We start from the raw sequence: 22,053 nt of genomic DNA, 5'->3' as shown, positions 1-22,053 counted from the left end.
TCAGCATATGACAGTCCTGCCATCCCGGGAATTAACCTTGTAAACCTACGCTGCACTCCCTCAATAGCAAGAATGTCCTTCCTCAAATTAGGGGACCGAAACTGCACACAATACTCCAGGTGTGGTCTCACTAGGGCTCTGTAGAATTGCAGAACTACAACTATCATTGTAGAAATTCTGATTTTACTTTAACCATTGCTGTTTCCATGATCTTAAACAGCAGACCAATAAAAGACTGGGCTGTGGCTATACTTTTCTTCACAGGCTTATTTTAAGATAATTAACAAATGAGATTAGTCAATGAAGAAAAACTATGGTGGCAAGATTGGGAATGTCCTTTCTACATCTTAAATTAAGAATGTGCTCAGAATAATTTCCAAGAGCGCCATATTTTGAACAGCTTAACAGTTTATTCAAGCACTAGCTTTATCAGGTAGAATTCTGATTTTGGCCCATCATACAATGCTATTTTTTTCTGCTACATATCACATCCCCAAGGCTATTTACAACATGTGACAACATCTTTTAAAGCAGGCTGGAAATTATAACTGTCACAGAGTTGTGTGAAAAGGTTTAAACAATTATATTCAAATTACAAATTGCGTAAATTCTTAAAAATGTTACTAATTTAAGAAGCAATGTGGTATTTTTCAATCTGTGTGGTATGTATCTGACAATATACCAATGTTTATTATTCTTTCAGTTGACCATATGTTTGAGAAAGCTTTCTTCAATGGCAAGTGACAACCTTGCCAATTATTATAAGTCAAACCACATTTTTCTGTTCTAAAAAAGTACACACACACATACACATCAAGGTTTATTTAAATTGAGCATCCATACTTCAATCTTTCAATTTCTCCTATTAAATGTTCAAGTTTGTGTACGATTGAAACAGTTAATATCTCTGTCGTCTCTAGCTTAATTTTCAAGGAAACAAAGGGCAAGCTTTAATAATGGCGGCAGCAAGCAAATGTCAACAAGTATGATGTATTGGCTGACCGTGAGCTCTCAGAGGGAAGAAAATATAAACAATGTAATAAAAATAAGACTGAATAACATCCTCACTGATTCTCCACTAGGCCTCGAACTAGGCCAAGAACTCGAGGATGTGAACAAACCAATTACCATTTTACCCTTTATCCTGTCCACTCACTGACCTACTTCACTCTACCCCGTGGATCCCAAGCCTAAACCCAGGATTCTTGTGCTTAAGTCCTTGCATTACTTCATCCTTCCATATCTTTGTCATCTCTAATGCTATAGTGCATCCATTTTTCACTGTTTTGAAAGCTCCAGCTTATGTGCATCTGCCCCTTTGTTGATCATTAGTGATAGTGCTTCAGCTGCCAAAATTCACAATCAAATTCTCCATAACTCACCTCCTTTCTTTACTTACCTTTAAGACACTCATTAAAACACATCCATCGACAAAGTTTGTGGGTCACCTCTTCTAATTCCACCTTTTTTGTTGCATTAAATGGCAGTGGAGAAAACTCATGGCATGCTGGCCTTCATAATGAGAGGAGTTGAGTATATGAGCAAAGAGGTCCTTCTGCAGTTGTACCTGGTGAGACCTGCAGTATTGAGAGCACCTGGAGTATTGTGTGCAGTTTTGGTCTCATAATTTGATGAAGGACATTCTTGCTATTGAGGGAGTGCAGCGTAAGTTCACTCGGTTAATTCCCGGGATAGTGGGACAGTCATATGATGAAAGAATGGAGCGACTGGGCTTGTATTCACAGGAATTTAGTAGGATAAGAAGGGATCTTATAGAAACATATAAAATTATTAAGGGATTGGACACCTGCACCTATTTTCTATGTTTCTATGACACGCTAGATGCAGGAAACATATTCCCGATGTTGGGGGGGGGGGGGGGGGGGGGGGGGGGGAGTCCAGAACCAGGGCCTTAGTTTAAGAATAAAGGGTAGGCCATTTAGAACTGAGATGAGGAAAAACGTATTCACCCAGAGAGTTGTGAATTTGTGGAATTCTCTGCCTCAGAAGGCAGTGGAGGCCAATTCACTGGATGCATTCAAAAGAGAGTTAAATAGAGCTCTTGGGGCTAGCGGAAATCTCCAGGACCGGACAATGTTTCCCCTCTACTCTCAAGCTCTGTGCCGAACACCGGTCTACATGACATTTTCAACCAGTTCCTGCAAACCTGTACTGTCCCTGCCTGCTTCAAAGCCCCCCCTATTTTCCCTGTACCCAAAAAGGCAAGGATTACTGGTCTTAATGACTACAGGCCTGTTACACTGACCTCCCTCTGTAGTCATGAAGACCCTTGAAAGGCTTGTGATGGCCAATCTGAAAAATATCACAAACCCCCTGCTGGACCCTCTGCAGTTTGCATATCGGGCCAATAGATTTGTGGATGACGCATCCAACCTGGGCCTGCACTTCACCCTCCAGCAACGAGACCGCCAGGGGACCTATGCGAGGATTTTGTTTGTTGAGCTCCCCCTCCCCTCACCCCACGCACACATCTGTGGAGTCTTTTAAGTTCCTGGGAACCATCATCTCCAAGGACCTTAAATGGGAGCCAAGCATCGACTCCACAGTCAAAAGGCACAACAGAGGATGTACTTCCTGCGGCAGCTGAGGAAGCACAATCGGCCACAGGCAATGATGGTCCAATTCTATACGGCCATCGTAGAGTCTGTCCTCACCTTCTCCATCATGGTCTGGTTTGGGTCAGCCACCAAGCACGATATCTGGAGGCTGCAGCGAATCATCCGATCAGCTGAGAAGGTTATTGGTTGCAACATTCCCTCCATTGACGAACAGTACATTGCAAGGGCCAGGCAGCGAGCAGGTAAGATCATCTCTGACCCCTCTCACCTTGGCCACAAACTCTTTGAATCACTTCCCTCTGGAAGGCGACTCCAGACTGTCAAAGCTGCCACAGCCAGACATAAAAATTATTTTTTTCCCCACGAGTAGTAGCTCTACTCAATAACCAAAAATCCATAGCCTCTGGTATTTTATTTAATTCACATGTTTAATCGATAATGTTTTATTATTAATGTTTAATGTGTTCTGTGTCATTCCTAACTGTCACTGTATGTCATGTTGTCACTTGCGGGTGGAGCACCAAGGCAAATTCTTTGTATGTGAATACTTGGCCAATAAACTTATTCATCCATTGATTCATATGGGGAGAAGGCAGAAACGGGGTACTGCTTGTGGATGATCACATTGAATGGCGGTGCTGGCTCAAAAGGCTGAATGGCCTTCTCCTGTACCTATTGTCTATGTATCTATGTATGAATTGGATTTCTTCATACCTTTGAGAAATACCTGAAGGCATTTCTCCTTGATAAAGCTGCCATACATAGTAGGTAGTGTTGAAAGAACTTCAAATATGAGAGTTCAAAAATGCCTTTAAAAATAAGATAATGAAATATCTAATTCTGAATCACATAGACTTAAGAAATGGATTATGAACCAAATGTATACATCAAATCAAACAAGGCTGATGTTGTTCAAGTCCCTCCTCTGCCCAATTCCACCCAACCTCCTCCCGTATGACCACCTGCTCAGATCTCTGTATCACACCAAACCTCCCTGACCTCCTCTACGCCATTGCTTCATTGACAGCCATGGGATCAATTGCACCAGCAGAAACATTATGAAATTTGCTCGTTGCATTTTGCTGCCTCTTCACCATCTTAAGTTGTTCCTCAAGGTCTTTGTCTTCATCAGGCTATTAAACACTACAGCCTCCAATCAAGCTCCGAACTACATCGACTTGAGAGCATTGTTTTTCTCTTTGCACTATTAATTGTTTTTTTAATATACTGATCGTTTTGTACTTTATTGTGGTTTACATATCCATTGTGCTGTTGTAAGTAGGAATTTAATTGTTTCATTTCAGCACATATGACAATAAAATACTCCTGATTCTTAAAACCATTGGTCATCTGATCTTGACTTGACTTGACTTATGGTGCCCCCTCCATAATGTTTGGGACAAAGACCCATAATTTATTTATTTGCCTCTGTACTCCACAATTTGAGATTTGTAATAAAAACAATCACATGTGGTTAAAGTGCACATTGTCAGATTTTATTAAAGGCCATTTTTATACATTTCGATTTCACCATGTAGAAATTACAGCTGTGTTTATACATGGTCCCCTCAATTTAGGGCATCATACTGTTTGGGACACATGGCTTCACATGTGTTTATAATTTTTCAGGTGTGTTTAAATGCCTCCTTAATGAGAGAGCACTCAGCAACTAGTCTTTCTCCAATCTTTCCATCACCTCTGTACAGTTTTATTGCTGTTTATCAACATGAGGACCAAAGTTGTGCCAATGAAAGTCAAATAACCCATTATGAGACTGAGAAACAAGAATAAAACTGTTAGAGATATCAGCCAAACCTTAGGCTTACCAAAACCAACCGTTTGGAGCATCATTAAGAAGAAAGTGAGCTTACTAATCGCAAAGCGACTGGCAGACCTCCACAGCTGATGACAGAAGAATTCTCTCTATAATAAAGAAAAATCCCCAAACACCTGTCCGACAGATCAGAAACACTCTTCAGCAGTCAGGCATAGATTTGTCAATGACCACTGTCCGCAAAAGACTTCATGAATAGAAATACAGAGGCTACACTGCAGGATGCAAACCACTGATTAGCCACAAAATAGGATGTTTTGGCCAGCCAGGCCAGGTTACAGTTTGCCAAGGAGTACTTAAAAGAGGAACCACAGTTCTGGAGAAAGGTCTAGTGGACAGATGAGATGAAGATTAACTTACATCAGAGTGATGGCAAGAGCAAAGTATGGAGGAGAGAAGGAACTGCCCAAGATCCAAAGAAAACCACTTCATCTGTGAAACACGATGGTGGGGGTGTTATGGCCTGGGCATGTATGGCTGCTGAAGGTACTGCCTCACTTATCTTCATTGATGATACAACTGCTGATGGTAGTAACATAATGAATTCTGAAGTGTATAGACACATCCTATCTGTTCAAGTTCAAACAAATGCCTCAAAACTCATTGGCCGGCTGTTCATCCTACAGCAAGACTAGCCCCCAAAACAAGCATAAGCTAAAGATGGCTGCAATACAGGCCTGGTAGAGCATCACCAGAGAAGACACCCAACAACTGGTGATGTCCATGAATCGCAGACTTCAAGCAGCCATTGCATGCAAAGGATATGCAACAAAATACTAAACATGACATTGCTGAGTCCCAAACATTATGGTGCCCTGAAATAGGGGGACCATGTATAAACACTGCTGTAATTTCTACATGGTGAAACCAAAATGTATAAAAATAGCCTTTATTAAAATCTGACAATGTGCACTTTAACCACATGTGATTTTTTTTTCTATTACAAATCTAAAATTGTCGAGCATAGAGGCAAATAAATAAATGATGGGTCTTTGTCCCAAATTTATGGAGGGCACTGTGGGTTTGTAAGCAGCCTGGTGTGAAATGTCTAACAATATTACTCTCTGAAGCTCCTTGGGATTTTTAACTACTTCAAAAGGCATCATATCATTAATGGTGCAGCCTATGTCATGAAACAAGGTAATACAATTCATTCCCATTCACATATATGGAAAACAAAGGAATATTAAATCAGTACAGATTGCTTCATGTTTTAATTTAACAATCCAGGTGCATATAAATTGTATTTTCAACAACTAAAGCAAAGCATCTGTCAAGAGAACATTTTTTTTTCTCTTGGTAGTTATTCCAAAATGAGAATTTATTTCATAGACTGACCCCACGATTTTGAATTCTAACACCCTTTCCAATTTGTTTAACTAGGTTTCTCAGCTATATGATAGGACTGTTTTGTGGATTCAAACAAACAAACAAAAACTAAATAAGAGAACTTTTAAACATAATTGTGAAGCACTATTTGTATAGTATGAAAACTACAAGAAGCAATGATAAGTTTAATATTTTTCAGTCAACAATCAAAACTTGAGGGAAGGCACCAACATGAAAGTAAACCTTTGTATAGAAACAAGGAACTGCAGATGCTGGTTGACAAAAAAAAAAAAAAAGAATAACTCGGCGGGTACTGTTTTATTAAATTGCTCAAATGTTTCTACAATTTTTCCAGGTATGCCACTAAATTTGAATGACTCGGATCTGCCACTTCCTGGCACTATTTATCATATCAAAAATAATTTTACAAACCAAAGTTAATAAGACAGGATCCAAAGAGGTTAACATCCACAATTCCTATTTAGATTGCAAAATAAATTAAAACAATTAATCTTCAAGTGAGAGATTTATGAATTATACAAGTCCTTAAAAAAAAAATCACTCAAGTTATACAACTTGAATCTCTTCAAACATAGTTTGAAAACTATCCCATATTAAAGAAAGCTATACTAATTTGTACGTCATAAATTAGACCAACATTTTCTCAGAATTATTATCCTGCAGGTAGTATCCAATTTCCAGCTTTTGATTATGCATTAACATTTAAAATTACATTTGAATCCTGACTTTTTTCAAAAGCCAATCATGCAAAAAGATCTTCTCAATGGCATGAAACATAAAAGCTATTAGAATAACCTAAATCAAAATTCTTAGAACCCCTCAAGACACTGTAGGAAATCCCCACCCTCCCTGTACTCTCATCTCGAGCTCCATCCGAACACAGCTCTTCAATATGACTATCCGGGAATCAATGATGAAAGTTCAAATCTAAATAGTTACTATTCGGTAATATAGTTTAGATTTAAATGCACATGTGCAAAGTCTATGCGTGTACCAAAACATACTGAGACAGCACTGCAGAGAAAGATTCACACAAAGCAAAATACCAATTAGTCTGACCAAATGATGGACTGTCCTGACTTTCCTGTCTTTCTCACAACTTTCACATCCCAATTACCCTTCCACTCCCACTCAATAATAAGCGAATCGGGGAAAAAAAGGAAAACTGGACTGAAGAAAATTCAGACCATCCATGCCATCATCCACATTTTAGGCATCAAAATTGTTTTAGATTAGTTTCATTCTGCACAATCACAACTCTTGTAATTAAAAAACAAAGCAATTTGGAAAACCACCCATTTCTGATACATCATGGAAACAGACCATTCGGCCCACAAAGTCCCCACTGGCAACAATCACCTGTTTACCACAGTTCCCTGCTATCCCACTTTCGTATCTATTCCCTAAACATTGGGAAAAACATACGGATGTCAATTAACCAACAAAGCTGTGTCTTTGGAATGTGGGACGAAGGCAGAACACCCGGAGGAAACCCACATGGTCACAGGGAGAACATGCAAACTCCTTATAGATAGCTCCAGAGGTCAGGATCGAACTCGGGTGTCTGCCACCATGAGACAGCAGCTCTACCAGTTGAGCCACTGTACAGGTGGAAAAAAAGTGATTTAAATTCAAATGTAAATCAAACAATAAACTAGGTAAACCTTTTGTTTCAGAAATTAAAAATTAGTACATATTTTGGAATGATCATTTCACATGATCATATTCCAGGCACCACAGATCTGTTTACTAAAGTGAAATAATATAGAACTAGTGAGAACGTGTGATCAAGGGTCAGCCAAAGGATCAGTTTCCATGCTGTACCGTTCAATCAATTAATGACATCTTTATTTACTACAAAGAGTGCTAAATATTTTCCTTTCCATTCTTAATATCTAGCAGTCAAAGTCTTGCAGTTACACAAACCATAATAATACTGCTATAGGCATGCAATGAATTCTAGATGGGGAATATGCACAAACTGTTATTCATCTGTAGCTTTCTTCTGCTCCAGGTCAAAATGAAAAGACACCTGGTGTGTGCATCGTTTGTAAGTTTGCCTTTTCATTCACTTGCGTTATCTTTCGTTAGAGTCAGACGGCACGAAACAGGGCTTCTAGCACACTATGTCAGTGCTAACCATCAAGCTCCCATCTACACCTCTTGTATCCCATCACTGTTCCATTTCCTTTAGTACAACAGCACCTGCACTTCAAAGTACTTGATTGGGTGTAAAGTACTTTGAGAGTTCCCAAGGTCTCGAAATGCTAGACAGGTGCAATCTTTCTTGTTTTCTAATTATTACCACAATATAATGCCTTTACCAATCACAATACAAGTGCCAAAACTTCCCAGGATATCTAACACAAGCGTTAGCAACAACTATTAGACACCATTATAGGACTAGACATCAGTGAGTTGGTTTACTACACATTAAAATAGAGGAGACTTAGAGAGTTATGGGCCAGTCCCACTTGGCGATTTTTTCGGCGACTGCCGGCATCATTGACTGACACATCAGGTCACCAAAAAATTTGTGGCGTGATGCGACGTAATGCGGCATGACGTAGCGGTGACGCGGCGTGAAGACGTATTGACGGGCTGGTGTTTTTTCCAAGTGTCACAACATTTTTTTGTCGCCGCTAGATTTTGAAATGTTTAAAATCTTTTGGCGACACTGATATGGCGCCTGCAGTCGCCGAAAAAAAATCGCCAAGCGGGACAGGCCCATAAGACAAAAAGGCTGAGGTTGTGGGATTGAATTTGAACTCAAAGCTCTTCAAAACTTCAGTCAACAAGAGACTTATTCAGCAATGCAGATGAATTCTTTTAAGTTTCAAATGTTAGCAATATTTTTAATAATCTGTATTTTAAAAAGGAAAAATAGCTCAATGAACCAATGGCGCAGCAGTAGAGTTGCTGCCTTACAGATCCGGGTTCAATCCTGACTAAGGGTGCTGTCTGTACGGAGTTAATATGTTCTCCTTGTGATGGCTTGGGTTTTGTCTGGGTGATCCAGTTTCCTCCCACACTCCAAAGACGTGCAGGTTTGAGGTTAATTGACTTTGTTAAAAATTGTGAATTTCCCCATAGTGTGTAGAATAGTGCTGGAATATTGGGTTCGCTGGTCAGCACAGACTTGGTGGGCCGAAGGACCTGTTTCCGCACTGTATCTCTAAACCGTGAATAATTTATTGGCAATAAAAATCACTAATTAACATTCCCAATTATTTTTGAATAATCCAGCACAAGCCCACGGTTGCACAATTGTTAATAATGGTACAAAAGCAATTCTTACAAGTAATTTGAATATTTGCCTATGGAAATAGTCTGTCCATCAAATTAATAATGTCAGACATTAGGAAATATTTTGCAATGGCTGACTATCCTTAATGGGGAGGCCCAAAGAAAAGTATGATCCTGTGGTCTCAAGGTAGAATTTAACAAGCTGTATTTTATGAAACTACCACCATCTATTTCATGTTTAATGTATATTATTCCTGCAGCTTCATCTAAATCTTCGTTACATTGCAGCCTTAGTTATGGTATCAAACATATTTTAAAGTGGAAAATAGGGGTCTGTTAATAGCATGTAATGAAGCATTTAAGCACAATTATCTATACACTATAACTATGCATTATAAGAAAATAGTGAGAGAAAGATCAGAACCTGAAAGAAAGACGTATTTATATAGGAGCTATCATGGCCTCAGGTCATTCCATGTAGCCTGTGGACATTCCAAAGCACTTTATAGCTACATTGCTTTTAAATTATAGTCACAATTACAATGCAAGAAGTGAGATAGCCAGTTTGTACATATTAAGCGCAACAAATTTCACTACACAACTGTAGATGGTTTATGCATCCAACCTATAATGTAGCTACCTCAATACCACTAACCACGCCCAATCATCTCAGTATAACTGTGATATCTTCCCCTTGCTGCTCCCTTGGTTCCAGTACGCCTGAGGACTAGATGCAGTCAGTACTGGGACATGTTTGACGTGCCTTTATTAAAGACTCAGTAAAGTTACAGTGTGTCAGACTTAACTCCTTTACAACAACCAAATTGTCTTTTTTGGGTTTTTTAGAGATACACCGTGGAAGCAGGCCATTCGGCCCATCGAGTCTACGCCGACCGACGATCACCTATACACTAGTTCTAAGTTATTTCAGTTTCACATCGTACACACCAGAGGCAATTTACAGAAGCCAACTAACCGACAAATCTACAAGTCTTCAGAAAATGAGAGGAAACCGAAGCACCCAGAGAAAACCCACGCAGTCACAGAAAACTCCGTACCAACAGCACCCGTAGTCAGGATCAAATCTGGGTCTCTGGTGCTGTAAGGCAACAACTCTAGCACTGAGCCGTACCAAATCAGGACAAAGGTACCTTGGTCAAAAAACAGCTTTTAATAGAATTAAAAAGCTGTAAATTGTTTCTCCAAAGACTATGGAAAATCTGCCAATTAAAAGTTCAGGTGTCACTACAGCAGATAATGCAACAGTGTTTGCTTTCAAATTTTAGACCAACAAGCCAAACTGTCCTGATGTCGTTGTCCTGACCCAAGACATCGGCCATTCCTTGGCCTCCACAGATGCTGCTTGACCTGCTGAATTCCCCCAATATTATGCCATTTACTCCAGATTCCAGCATCGGTAATCTCGTGTGTCCCCTAGAGGGCAAACAAATGTCCTTAAAACCCTGGTCATCCTCCAAACAGAACATTATAATTTTTCCAGAATACGCATTAATACAAGATCTGTGATGACTTGCAATAATACGCAGTTCCACAACTAAAAGATTTCAATGACTTAAGTCATATTAAAGATTAAAAAGTAAAAATTCCATAGAAGACCCATAACAGCATAGGAAAATAATTCAAGAATTGACACCTCATGCCTGCTCCTTCATTCAGTAAGATCCTGGTTGATTTTTTGTCTCGATTCAATTTTTCTGCACAAATCCATTCCCCTGATTATCTAAATGTCTGAAGATCTATCAATCTTTGTCTTTATATAGACACAAAAAGCTGGAGTAACTCAGCGGGACAGTCCTTAGGTAGGCTGTGCTTTCTGGCATCTTGGGTAGAGAATTCCAAAGTTTCATTACTGGGTGAAGAATTATTTTTTATATTAGTCCACAATGGACAAACCAGAGTTTGAGACAAACCACGATTCTAGATACCCACACCAATGAAAATATTAGGCCTGTCAAGTCACCAAAGAGTTTTGTATGTTTCAATAAGATCACCTGTCATTTTTCTCAATATTGAGCATAGGGATCCAGAAACGCCAAAATTCCCTGCAACCAGGGAATCATATGGTTCAATTAGTTTAGGTGGTCATGAAGCCCAAATACAGGAGTATCAAGCTCGGATCAATGGTCCAATCTGTCATGTACATATCTTCATAACTTATAAGAGCTGAATCAGGCCATTATATGTTATGTTCATATCTTTATCAGGCCATAATATGTTAAAAAGATGCCAAATAGAAACCAATTGAACCACCTGCCCACAGCTAACAATGGCCTGTTTCATTTGTCATCGTCACTTTTTTTGCATATTTTTCAATCATTTGTTCTATATCTCTTTCTATATCACCATCAATATCTCGATTTTTCCCTTTTCCCTAAAACTCAGTCTGAAGAAGGGTATCTGCTCGTAACGTCACCGATTCCTTTTCTACCGATACTAATTAATCTGAAGAAGGGTCTTGACCTGAAACGTCATCCATTTCTTCTTTCCAGAGATGCTGCTACCTGTCCCGCTGAGTTACTCCAGCATTTTATGTCTATCTTCGGTATAAACCAGCATCTGCAGTTCCTTCCTACACATCACTAATTACCAGACTTAAATTAAATGTAATGAACAATCTGCTATTTTTTCTATAATAATTATAGTAATCATAATGTAGCCACATATGATTTTGATCAATCCCCAAGTCAGAACCAGCAATAGAATCACATCACAACACTATTTACAATTACTCTTGATAATCTCTCATTGGGAGGCTACGAAGGTCACTGATTGTAGAATAGAAAAATTAACAATGGAGTACATTGGTGCAAGTTAGAAGCACCAATAGGTCATTCAGCACCTGAAGGCCATTTTAGCCTGAAGTTCATTTAATAAGATCATGACTACTTTGAATTATTCCAAATCTGCATTCACACCTACCCGCAGTAACCATTTCCTCCTGTGCATGTCAAGTATCTATCTTTCTCTAATTTACAAAGAGAGCTCCAATAAATTACAAAGTTCTGAAGAAAAAAAATCCCACTCATCTCTGCCTTATATGGTTGAACCCTCGACAATTACCTGCAAAAGGAAGCATCATCTTCACATCCACTTTATCAAGTCCCTTCAGGACCTTGAATATTTAATTCAAATCCCCTCTCATACTTTTACATTTCAACAGGCAGAAGCCCTAGATTGTGATTTTCAGGTTCTGTTTAAATCATTCCCCTCTCACCTTAAGCATATGTCTTCTAGTTCTTGATTCCCCTACACTGGAAAAAAAGACTACGCATACACCTTATCTATTCCCCTCATCTTTTTATCCACCTCTTCAGATCACTCCCCAACCTCTTGTGCTCCAAAGAATAAAGTTCTAGCCTGCCCAACCTCTCCCTGTAGCTCAGGCCCTCTCATCCTGGCAACATCTTTGTAAATTCTCCTAGCAATAAACAATAATATTCTGTTAATTTTCATTGGTATTTGATCTATCCCCACATGGTAACGTTTGTGAATCATGTATAAAGACACCAGAACCCTTTCCATCTCAACAGTCCTCTGCAATCTCTCACAATTTAGTTAACTTGCCTTTTTATTACATTTTTCCTGCCAAAATTAGCAAGTACGCATTTGTGCACATTGTATTCCATTTGACGGCTCAGTGCCCACTTATTTCATCTATCTATATGCCTATGCAGCCTATTTTTGTCTTCTTCACAACGTAAAATCTTCTTATACTGAACATTTCTGTGAATTATTGGAGACATTTTGTTCACTACATCTGTACTATGTTATACTTGATCTCAGCATATTTGATGTGCCAAAACCTTGCATTCACCAGCATTAATACTGCTTTTAAATAGCCCTTAGCAACACTGCAAATAGTATCTCAGCACATTGCACAAGCTGTTACTTCTTCACTCATCAATATATATATATATATTTTTTAATCACCATGCACAACTATACCATGTAGATTTTTTTGGATTTTTTTAAAATACACAACAATTTAATAACTGAAGAGAATAAGCTTGATGAAATTTCAGGCTCTCAGCCAAAATGTATGTTCAAAAAAGGATTGGGAAAGAAATTAAGAGCTCCAAAAATGTAGAAAGCTAGAAATTTAAGTTAGGCTCTGAAATTTAGTTAATTATAAAAGAAAAATCTTTCCTAGAATATATGAATAGTTTTCAAAGTCCCATGCAGAAAAAAAAAGATTTCTTCCCAAAAAATAAGAATGGGAGGGAGTGGAAGGAAAGAAGAAAGAGTAAAGAAGCCAAGTATTGGCAAGGCCCAATCATTGGCCTCTGGGTATATGCATACCACAGGATAATTTGTCCAAACGTCATAAGCAATTTTACAAACTCAAACGTGAACCAAGAATTTTAAAACATCTGTAACAAATACTTGTTTTTAAAGAGTTTTCTACTTTGTTGACCTTTGATCCAACACTATATGCAGCACTAAATTCAAGTTCAAATTTTTCTGCGAAGGAAACCTGATCTTTATGCCAGTAGCCATCTGCATGATAGAACATCAAACGCTGGTTCTGTAATGTTCAAACTCATATGTTCCAAATCTATTTCTGTTGCCTGTATATTTATCTATAATTGGCTGCACCAAAAAATGGGCTTCCCTGGGGACATCTGGCCTTGAAACAGTCACCTTCACACTGAAGTACTCAGAATCCCCAAAGACATTTCCTTTTGTGAAAAAAAAACCTTTTCCAAAAGACCATGCTTGACGGGTGGCATACAGTTTTACATTATTTACTGCATGAAAAAAATTTTTTTTTTTTAACTGTAACTAGACCAAGTGGGACCCATTGGGTCCCGTCCCCTCAACACGTGGTTGCAAGGGGAGGGGGCGGTCTGCGGCTTCACACACAAACTAACCAACCTCTCTCACACACTAACCAACACACACACACACCACCACCACAATTAATATTATATTATTATTCATTCCTTTTACCCCACGCCCCGCCCTATCCACTCACGCATAGCCCCCAACTCGCAGGCGCGGTTAGAGATGTACGGGGATAGAAAGCGAAGGACACAGAGGCACAGAGAGGGACACAGAGAGGGACACAGAGAGGGACACAGAGAGGGACACAGAGAGGGACACCGAGAGGGACACCGAGAGGGACACCGAGGCACCGAGAGGGACACAGAGGCACCGAGAGGGACACAGAGAGGGAGTAGAGGCGGATGCGTACGGCCCAGCGAGTGCTAGTCGACAGCGAGTCGGGGGGGGAGAGAAAGGGCTCTTGTGAGCGAGTGGTGCCATTGTGATGTCATCCAGCTCATTAGATTTTAAAAAACAGGTTTTAAATGACCTTACTTAGGAGAATCTGAATTTAGACAAATTATGTCAAATATATTTAAGCCTAATAATAACAAAATGTTTCATGGTACTAACTAATGGTTGGAAACATTAATATATTCCATTAGTTTGATTGTGTGTAGTGTTAATAAAAATAAAAGCATTGTAGCAAGTGTAGGTAGACCAGTACGATACGAGTAGCTGCAGAAAACAGACGTTTCCGATTTACGGAGTAATTAGCTTACAGAGAGTTCCCAGAAACGGAACCCTTACGATGAGGTACGTGTACAATGAAAATCTTCTTTGCAGCAGCAATTATTGAAAGTAACTGGCTTGCACTCAGCAGGTGACCAACTGTGGCACTGATGAAAGGTTGGCAACCCAAAATAATCATTTCTATATTCACAGATGCTGTTTAACCTAAGTATATATTTCAACAATTTTCATTTGTTATTACCGTCAGCCACCCACTTTCCTAAAACCTCTCTCCCTTCATGGTGTCTGCATCCCAAGTGCTGATGAGTTTGAGTTCAGTTTAGTTTATTGTCGTGTGTACCAAAGTACAGTGAAAAGCTTTTGATTTGTACTAAGCAGTTAGCGGAAAGACAGTGCATGATTTCTATCAAGCCATCTACAGTGTACAAATACATAATAATGGGAATATCATGAATAACATTTAGTGCAGGATAATGTCCAGTAACGTATATGATCAAAGATGGTCTGAGGATCTCCAATGGGGTTGATAGTAGCCCAGGACAGTAATTTCTAAATATCTGCCTCCTCCACCACCCCGGGCAGCACATTCCAGGCACCCGTCACCCTCCGCATTTAAAAATAAATAATAAATAAATAAATAAATAAATAAATAAAATTAAAAACTTGACTCACAAATCTCCTCTAATTTCAATGTAATATTCCTGACAAGGAAAGTTCCAGACTATCAGCGTATCCCTAAATTCACTAACATATTCCTTCCATGAACATATGGATAATTATTGTTATTCAGGATTCCATTCAGAGTTTATACATTTTCCTAACTTTGTTGCAATATTAATCTACTTTATTTCCACATATTTCAACAAAATGTCTTAATTTAAAAAAATCAAAAGTAACATTAGTTTTCATAAATTGGCTGGTTATTTGGTAATATTCCTCAGCCAATAAATCAATAAGCCTCATTGATCTTCTTGTCAATCCATACTTTGAAATTGGCAGAGTTTAAACATTTTAATTTTAAGAAATCAGAAAATAGTACACACTTTATAAACACTGAACATAAATAACCAATGCAAACTCACATGCGCATCATCCTTTAGCTTTAGGATGCATTCCATGGTATTTATGGTTATAACGACAGGCTCGGAACCCAGCTTTGTCCATGGCACATGAATCCTTAATTCATGAATTTGTCCACTCAAAAAGGTGAATGGCAACTTCAACTCCTGAAAAGGCAACACATTTCAAATTAAGTCATTGGAAAACATTTCAAATTAGAGTCTTTGAAAACTAATCCAATACAATGAGCCAACCTTTATGTCTTATTAGTACCTGCAGACTTCAAATAAACATTATTAAACATTTGTTCCTATGTGGCAAAGTGTAAAGAAGTGCAGGTGGCACGGTGGCGCAGCAGTAAAGTTGCTGCCTCACAGCGCCAGAGACCCAGGTTCGATCCTGACTACGGGTGCTGTCTGTGCAGAGTTTGTGCGATCTCCCCGTGACCGTGTGAGTTTTCTCTTGCATTCTGCTTTAGTCCCACCACACGGGGATCACTGGTCAGCACGGACTCAGTGGGCAGAAGCGCCTGTTTCCGCGCGGCATCTCTAAATGGAAAACTAGACCAAATGTGAAAACATCGTTGAGAAAAAATTAAATTTATATTTGTGCTGCAGTGTTCCTGCTCAAGCCTTTCTGATGGTTGCAGTAATTTTTAGCTCTTTCGAATAAAGTTTCTGACCAATTTCCCATGGCCATTCTTAAATGCCCAGCATCATTCCCAGTCGCATTCCCGATACCATCCCCTTTTATGTTTGCTAGCCAGGAGTTTTCTCCCCAGTCATTTATCAGTGGGTTGCCCATCAGCATCTCTCTTCTTCTATCTGTCAACACCAGAGCTGATGAAAAATCAGGAGTGAAGGAATCTGAAGACTATATTCAAAGTGGGTATGAAGTTTGTACATAAATCAAAGAGAAGCAGGGAGAAGAGCTTATTGGCTGAAACCCGTGGGAAAGGTCATTCAGAGGGGGAAAAAGTTTAAAAAGAGCGCCGAAAAGCCAGTGTTAGCCCAATGCTTAAGTGGAGCTCATCAATCACACGAGGGCTTCCAGTTCCCAAACTCCCCTTTGGACACCAGTGTCCCCTCCTCACCTCCCCATCAGGAGCACTGCCATACTTTTCATTACCATAACAAATTGAAAATGGGAAAAGTATTTATTTCAAATTGCTTTGATAATTAATTAAACTGTAATCTAATTTCAATATTTCCCTAAAAGTGATGGAAGTCACTAAAGCTCAACCCACCATAAATTGACATGGTATAGATTTTATTTTCAAGTATGTTCCTAGACCTATGAGTAGTTTAGTTTAGTGATACAGTGTGGAAACAGGCCCTTCGGCCCACCGAGTCTGTGCCAACCAACAATCACATATTCACACTAGTTCTGTCCTACACACGAGGAACAGTGTACAAAAGACAATAAACCTACAAACCTGCACGTCTTTGGAATGTGGGAGAAAACACGGAGAAAACCCATGCAGTCACAGGGAGATCGTACAAACTCTGTACAGATAGTACCCATAGTCAGGATCGAACTCGGGTCTCTGGCATGCGGCAGTTGTCATGCGGCAGTCACAGTCATTCAAACTGCAAGTGAAATAAAGTCTGTACCTGTTCCAGCACATCAAGTTTCAATTCCAGTTTACTGAGCACCACATCTCCTCCCCATAAAGACAGCTGAAGATCAGATGGCTTCAGATTCTTGATGTAACGATTCACATAACTCATCAAGATCGGAGTCACGTAAGACTCCAACATTCTGACAATCTTCTGCTGCTGTGAATAACAAAAATATAAAATAATGAGCTTGAGGACTATTCTTCACTACCTAAGAAATATACATTTATTTCCAATTCCAACTGAGTTCACATAATATTTGGGGATAATTCGAGATCCAGTTGCATACTTACCTGGTGTATACTCTTTATATCACTGTTCAGGTACTTCTCGTTAGCAAAAGGTCTAAATAATTGTGGTGAATTCTGAATTTAAAATGGTTTGTGAAACAGATCTACGACACTATATAGCATGATTTTCTGTTAAATATAGTTTCTACTAGACCAAGTGAGACCCATTGGGTCCCTGTCACACGGGAGGTCTGGTCCCTCAACGCAACCCATTCCCCAACGCAATATTCCACCACTCACACATAGCCGACAACTGCCCAGGGCTGTTCATTTCGCCTTATGGACCCTCCCTCATTTTTAAACTTTAAAAAAAAATGCAATTGCGCTTGCTAGCTAGCAGAACTCAGTGTACTGTGACTTTTAAAAAATGCATTTGCACTTGCTGGGGCTGGCAGGACTCAGTGTACTTGGATAGCAACAATGTTGCGAGCAGGGCTACAATCCCATTGTGACGTCACAGCTGCAAGCACAGGGGGAAAGCACTTTTTTTTCCAAGTTTCTTCAGATTTCTGAATATTTTGATTAATAACTCGAGAAATAATGCGTGAATTTTTCAGATAAGGCGATTTTTTACACCATGGGATAAACCTCTACCGGAACATGTAAAAATGTTACCGTTAGCACATTGTTTTTTCGTAAAGATGTGATCGCACATGAACAAATAAATACACAAATCCACGTACAAGATCAGAGGTTTATAATTATAAGGATATGGATATCTGAAAATCGACAATTGCAAAGTTTAATAGTCAAAAGTGATTCATTGCCATATGTCCTAGATAGAACAATGAAATTCTTACTTGCAGCAGCACCACAGATTTGTAAACATAGTACTCTGTAAATACCATAATAAACAACAAAAAGTTTGGTATATATAAAAACAAACAATAATAGTGCAAAGACAAACAAGCCCCCAAGTCTATGTAGTTCAGAGATGTAAGTAAAATATTTTCTTTTGTTTCTTAAAACAAAAACATTGAACTAAAACCGTGCAAGAGACAACTAATTTTAAAGATATGATGTTCAATTCAAGTACTGCTTGTGCTGTTGTTCAAATCATGGGCTATTACCTCTGGAACTAAACTATCCCAGGTAATAAGCACCTTCCTGATTACGAAACAATTTTGAGCTGATGTAATCACGTCTAAATATTTAGTGCATGTCATTACACTGTTATTCTACAATGTCCTTGAGTAATATTTTGCATTAAATAATAGTGTAAATTAATTATCATTCACTGGGAACTAGCGAAAAATTAATGAAATAGTGAAAGAGTGAAGTGAAGAACTGGTCTTGGTCCTCATGGAACTATTGGACAAATTCTGCATAAACTCCCTATTTATTGACACATCAACCTGAAATTGAGTCATGAAACAAATAGACAAAAGTCATGCACGAACTCAATTCCAAGGCCACTCAACAGTCATTGTCCCTTAGATAGACACAAAAAGCTGCAGTAACTCAGCGGGACAGACAGAATCTCTGGAGAGAAGGAATGGGTGATGTCTTGGGCCAAGACACTTCGTCATCGTTCCTTTCTGGATATTAAGTGATGTGAGTATGAGTGCAACCTCCACCCCCACCATCCCAGCCACAATGCCCTCTACAATCGACATCTTATATGAATAATAACATATCAGTAAAGCTAGGTGAATGTAACAGCTTGCTCTGAATGTTTTCGAAGGACAGCAAACACAACTGCAAAGAGTTGGCCGTATAATTCAATGTTAAATACTTTGCCCAACCATAAAGGAGGTCATAAAAAAACTGGTCTCCATTTCAAAGTAATTTGAGGTAGATAAGTCAGCTGCCCTTCTGACAATGAGTTGCCAGTATGTTTGGGTAGAGGGGGAGAGCGCATAAAAACTCAGTTTAATCACTTGTGCACAATGCCAAAAGCAGTGCCAGCCAATATATGCAGAACCTGGCAGTTGAACTACAACCAATTGTATTTTGCCTTTTAATAATAAAATATCACCATTTCTTCTTTCAGTAGACAATCATACAATTTCCTTTCAATGGCTCCGAAAACAACGTGAGAGTGCCATCTGAAAACAGAATTGGACACTTGTTCCGACTCATCGTGTGTATTTTCTTCTTTCGATATTTGGTTATCTATTACTTTTAACTCGCCTCAATAAAATGTTATTTAAATTTAGTGGCGTGCTTGGTGTCCCCGTCCAGTATCCCTTGCAACAACCATATGCTAGATTCCGCAAGTTAGAACGCAACAGGCAGAGGCACCTGGAAAGGAAATATTGGCAGCATCCGGCTTCTCTCACAGAGCTGGAAATCAACCAAGGAAGTTAAGATCAGCAACTCATAGACAGGAAAGTATCTTGACTTTGACTGGGGCAGAGACTGGTTGCAAAACAAATGGATGGGTTTCACTGAACTGCGGCCAGTATTTGTCAAACTTTCTGTATAAAAGTTTGATTTTGAAAAAAATTAGGTTATTATCCCACAGTATGAAGTGTCGCTAAGAGAAATAATCAAATTAACGTTGTTTCAGCAACATGATAAACAAAGCGCAGAGGTATGGATGCCCCATCCCTTAACCGGACACTGGGTCAAACCAGGTCTCCCTGGGGTCAAGGAGCAGAATGAACAAGGCCTCTCCTCAAGAGACGCACCTCTGCCTGATATCACCTGTCATCGGAGCACCAAGGCACCAGCGGCAGCGCTACAGTTAGCGTCTAGTTCCGACAACACGTTGAAATACCACCGCGTCCGCCGCCGCCGCCTCCTCCCCCAACAACATCTTCCTGCTCCTGTCACTGACGCTGCCCCCGCAGGAGGACCAACGACCGCTCTCCTCCAGTATCCCGAGAGGCCACGCGTCCTCGCTCGGCGCCTGCGCACTCCTTACACTGCGGGCTGGGTCGTCCTTCTTTGCCCCGCGCTGTGCGTGGCAGAATGGAGGGTGCGTCATCTCCGACGGACCGTTGCTGAAGGCGGGGCGACGGGAGCGTGAGCGATCCGTTAATCGAGCGGTCGTCATAACGGCGGCCGGCGCTCGAGCCCGCTGCCAACTCCCTGAATGGTTCGTCCGTTGAACCTGGTCCTCTCTCCTCTCCTCCCCTCCCTCCCCCCTCATCCCCTCCTCACCCACTCCCCCTCTCACCCACTCCCCTCCTCCCCCCACTCACCCACTCCCCCCTTCCCTACTCCCCTCCCCTCTCCCCCTCTCCATCCCCTCCCCCGCTGCCTCCCCCCCTCCCTCTCCTCCCCCCTCCCCCCCCTCCCCTCATCCCTCCCCCCCCTATCCCCCCACACCCCCCCTTCCATACTCCCCCCCTTCCCTACTCCCCCCCCTTCCCTACCCCCCTCCATACCCCCTCCCTCCCCCTCCTCCCCCTCCCCCCTCCCCTCTTCCCTCCCCCCTCCTCCCCTCCATCCCTCCCTCCCTCCTCCTCCCCCTCCATCCCCTCCCTCCCTGCTCTCCTCCCCTTACTCTCCCTCTGCCCCCCCCTCCTCTCCCTCCTCCCCCCTCCTCCCCCCCCCCCCCTCCACCTCCTCCTCCCCCCCCCCCCCCCCCCCCTTTTACACTTTCCCCACCTCCCCGGTTTTGCCCCATTCCCTCCAAACCTTTCCCTTCCATTTACCCTGCCCCTCTTTTTTTTAATTTTGGGTAATCCTCCCAACCCTCAATTCCCCCCCCCTTCCTCCCCCCCCCACCCCATCCTCCTCGATCGCCTCGATGCAGCAGTTTGATTTTAAGCTGCGCCAGGCGATGAAAGGCCCCGCGAATGAGCCGATTCGGCCCTTAGAAAGCGTCTGATAAACTACGGATTACAAAACATGGGGGTGGGGGAATGTTCCCCAGTGATCTTATAAAGCTGCGTGAAAACATGAGAGGAATAGATCGGGTAGATGCACAGATTCTTTCCCAGAGTGGAATTCAGAATCATAGGACATAGGTTTAAGGTGAGGGGCGAAAGATTTAATAGGGAGGTTTCACGGCAGTCGGGTCACGACCCATGACCCGTACTGTTGCTACGCTACTCCAAATGGATTACACGCGATGAACTGCAGGTAGGCACTTACCATTGTTTCCAGCGTAGCGGGCCCGTTAAAACCCGCTGAAATTGTCAATTTTTGCGCTGTAAATAATTATGGAAATCGGGATAAGCGTGTGAGACATTTAGCCTACTTCAGAATTCCAAAAGTGAGGAGAAATTACGGTAGATAGAAACGAGAGCTGAAGGGACAACAACAGAGAGTGCTTGGCGAACATTGGCCGTTTGCTCACTGCATTTCATCAACAGTAAGGCATTATTTGTGTTTTAGCTTGATTTCTTTGGCATTTAAAAAGTTTCAGAAGTGATAAATCTGGCTGTAATTTTTTTAAATCGCCCATGGTTCTCGGGGGTTTTTACATACAAAATGAAAACGCATCTGAAGAAAAATTTACAGCCAGATTTATCACTTCTGAGAATTTTTAGATACCAAAGGAATCAAGAAAAAACACAAATAATGCCTTACTTGATGTAATGCAGTGAGCAAGCGCGATAATTCCCAATATTTTCAATGTTTAC

At 40.6% G+C, this 22,053-nt stretch overlaps 1 protein-coding gene across 6 annotated transcripts in view; it reads right to left on the bottom strand.

The window, feature by feature from the left end:
- The window catches only part of LOC129696443 (intermembrane lipid transfer protein VPS13B-like), an 811,841-nt gene extending 791,541 nt beyond the window's left edge, over nt 1-20,300 (bottom strand). For 2 of the 6 annotated variants that reach the window (XM_055634333.1, XM_055634338.1), the window contains exons 1-3: nt 20,149-20,290; nt 17,220-17,384; nt 15,630-15,773 (exon numbers count right to left, since the gene is read on the bottom strand). In XM_055634333.1, the coding sequence (XP_055490308.1) occupies nt 15,630-15,773; nt 17,220-17,366 (291 nt within the window). In that variant the 5' untranslated portion in view covers nt 17,367-17,384; nt 20,149-20,290. Of the gene's footprint in view, nt 1-15,629; nt 15,774-17,219; nt 17,385-20,148 lie in introns of all 6 variants that reach the window. The other 4 variants (XM_055634334.1, XM_055634339.1, XM_055634335.1 and 1 more) reach the window with 4 other exon arrangements.
- Nucleotides 20,301-22,053: the final 1,753 nt, after the last annotated feature.

The sequence above is a fragment of the Leucoraja erinacea genome, chromosome 4 (genome assembly GCF_028641065.1).
Source record: "Leucoraja erinacea ecotype New England chromosome 4, Leri_hhj_1, whole genome shotgun sequence".
NCBI lineage: Eukaryota > Metazoa > Chordata > Chondrichthyes > Rajiformes > Rajidae > Leucoraja > Leucoraja erinaceus.
This window is presented reverse-complemented; position numbering and strand designations above follow the sequence as displayed.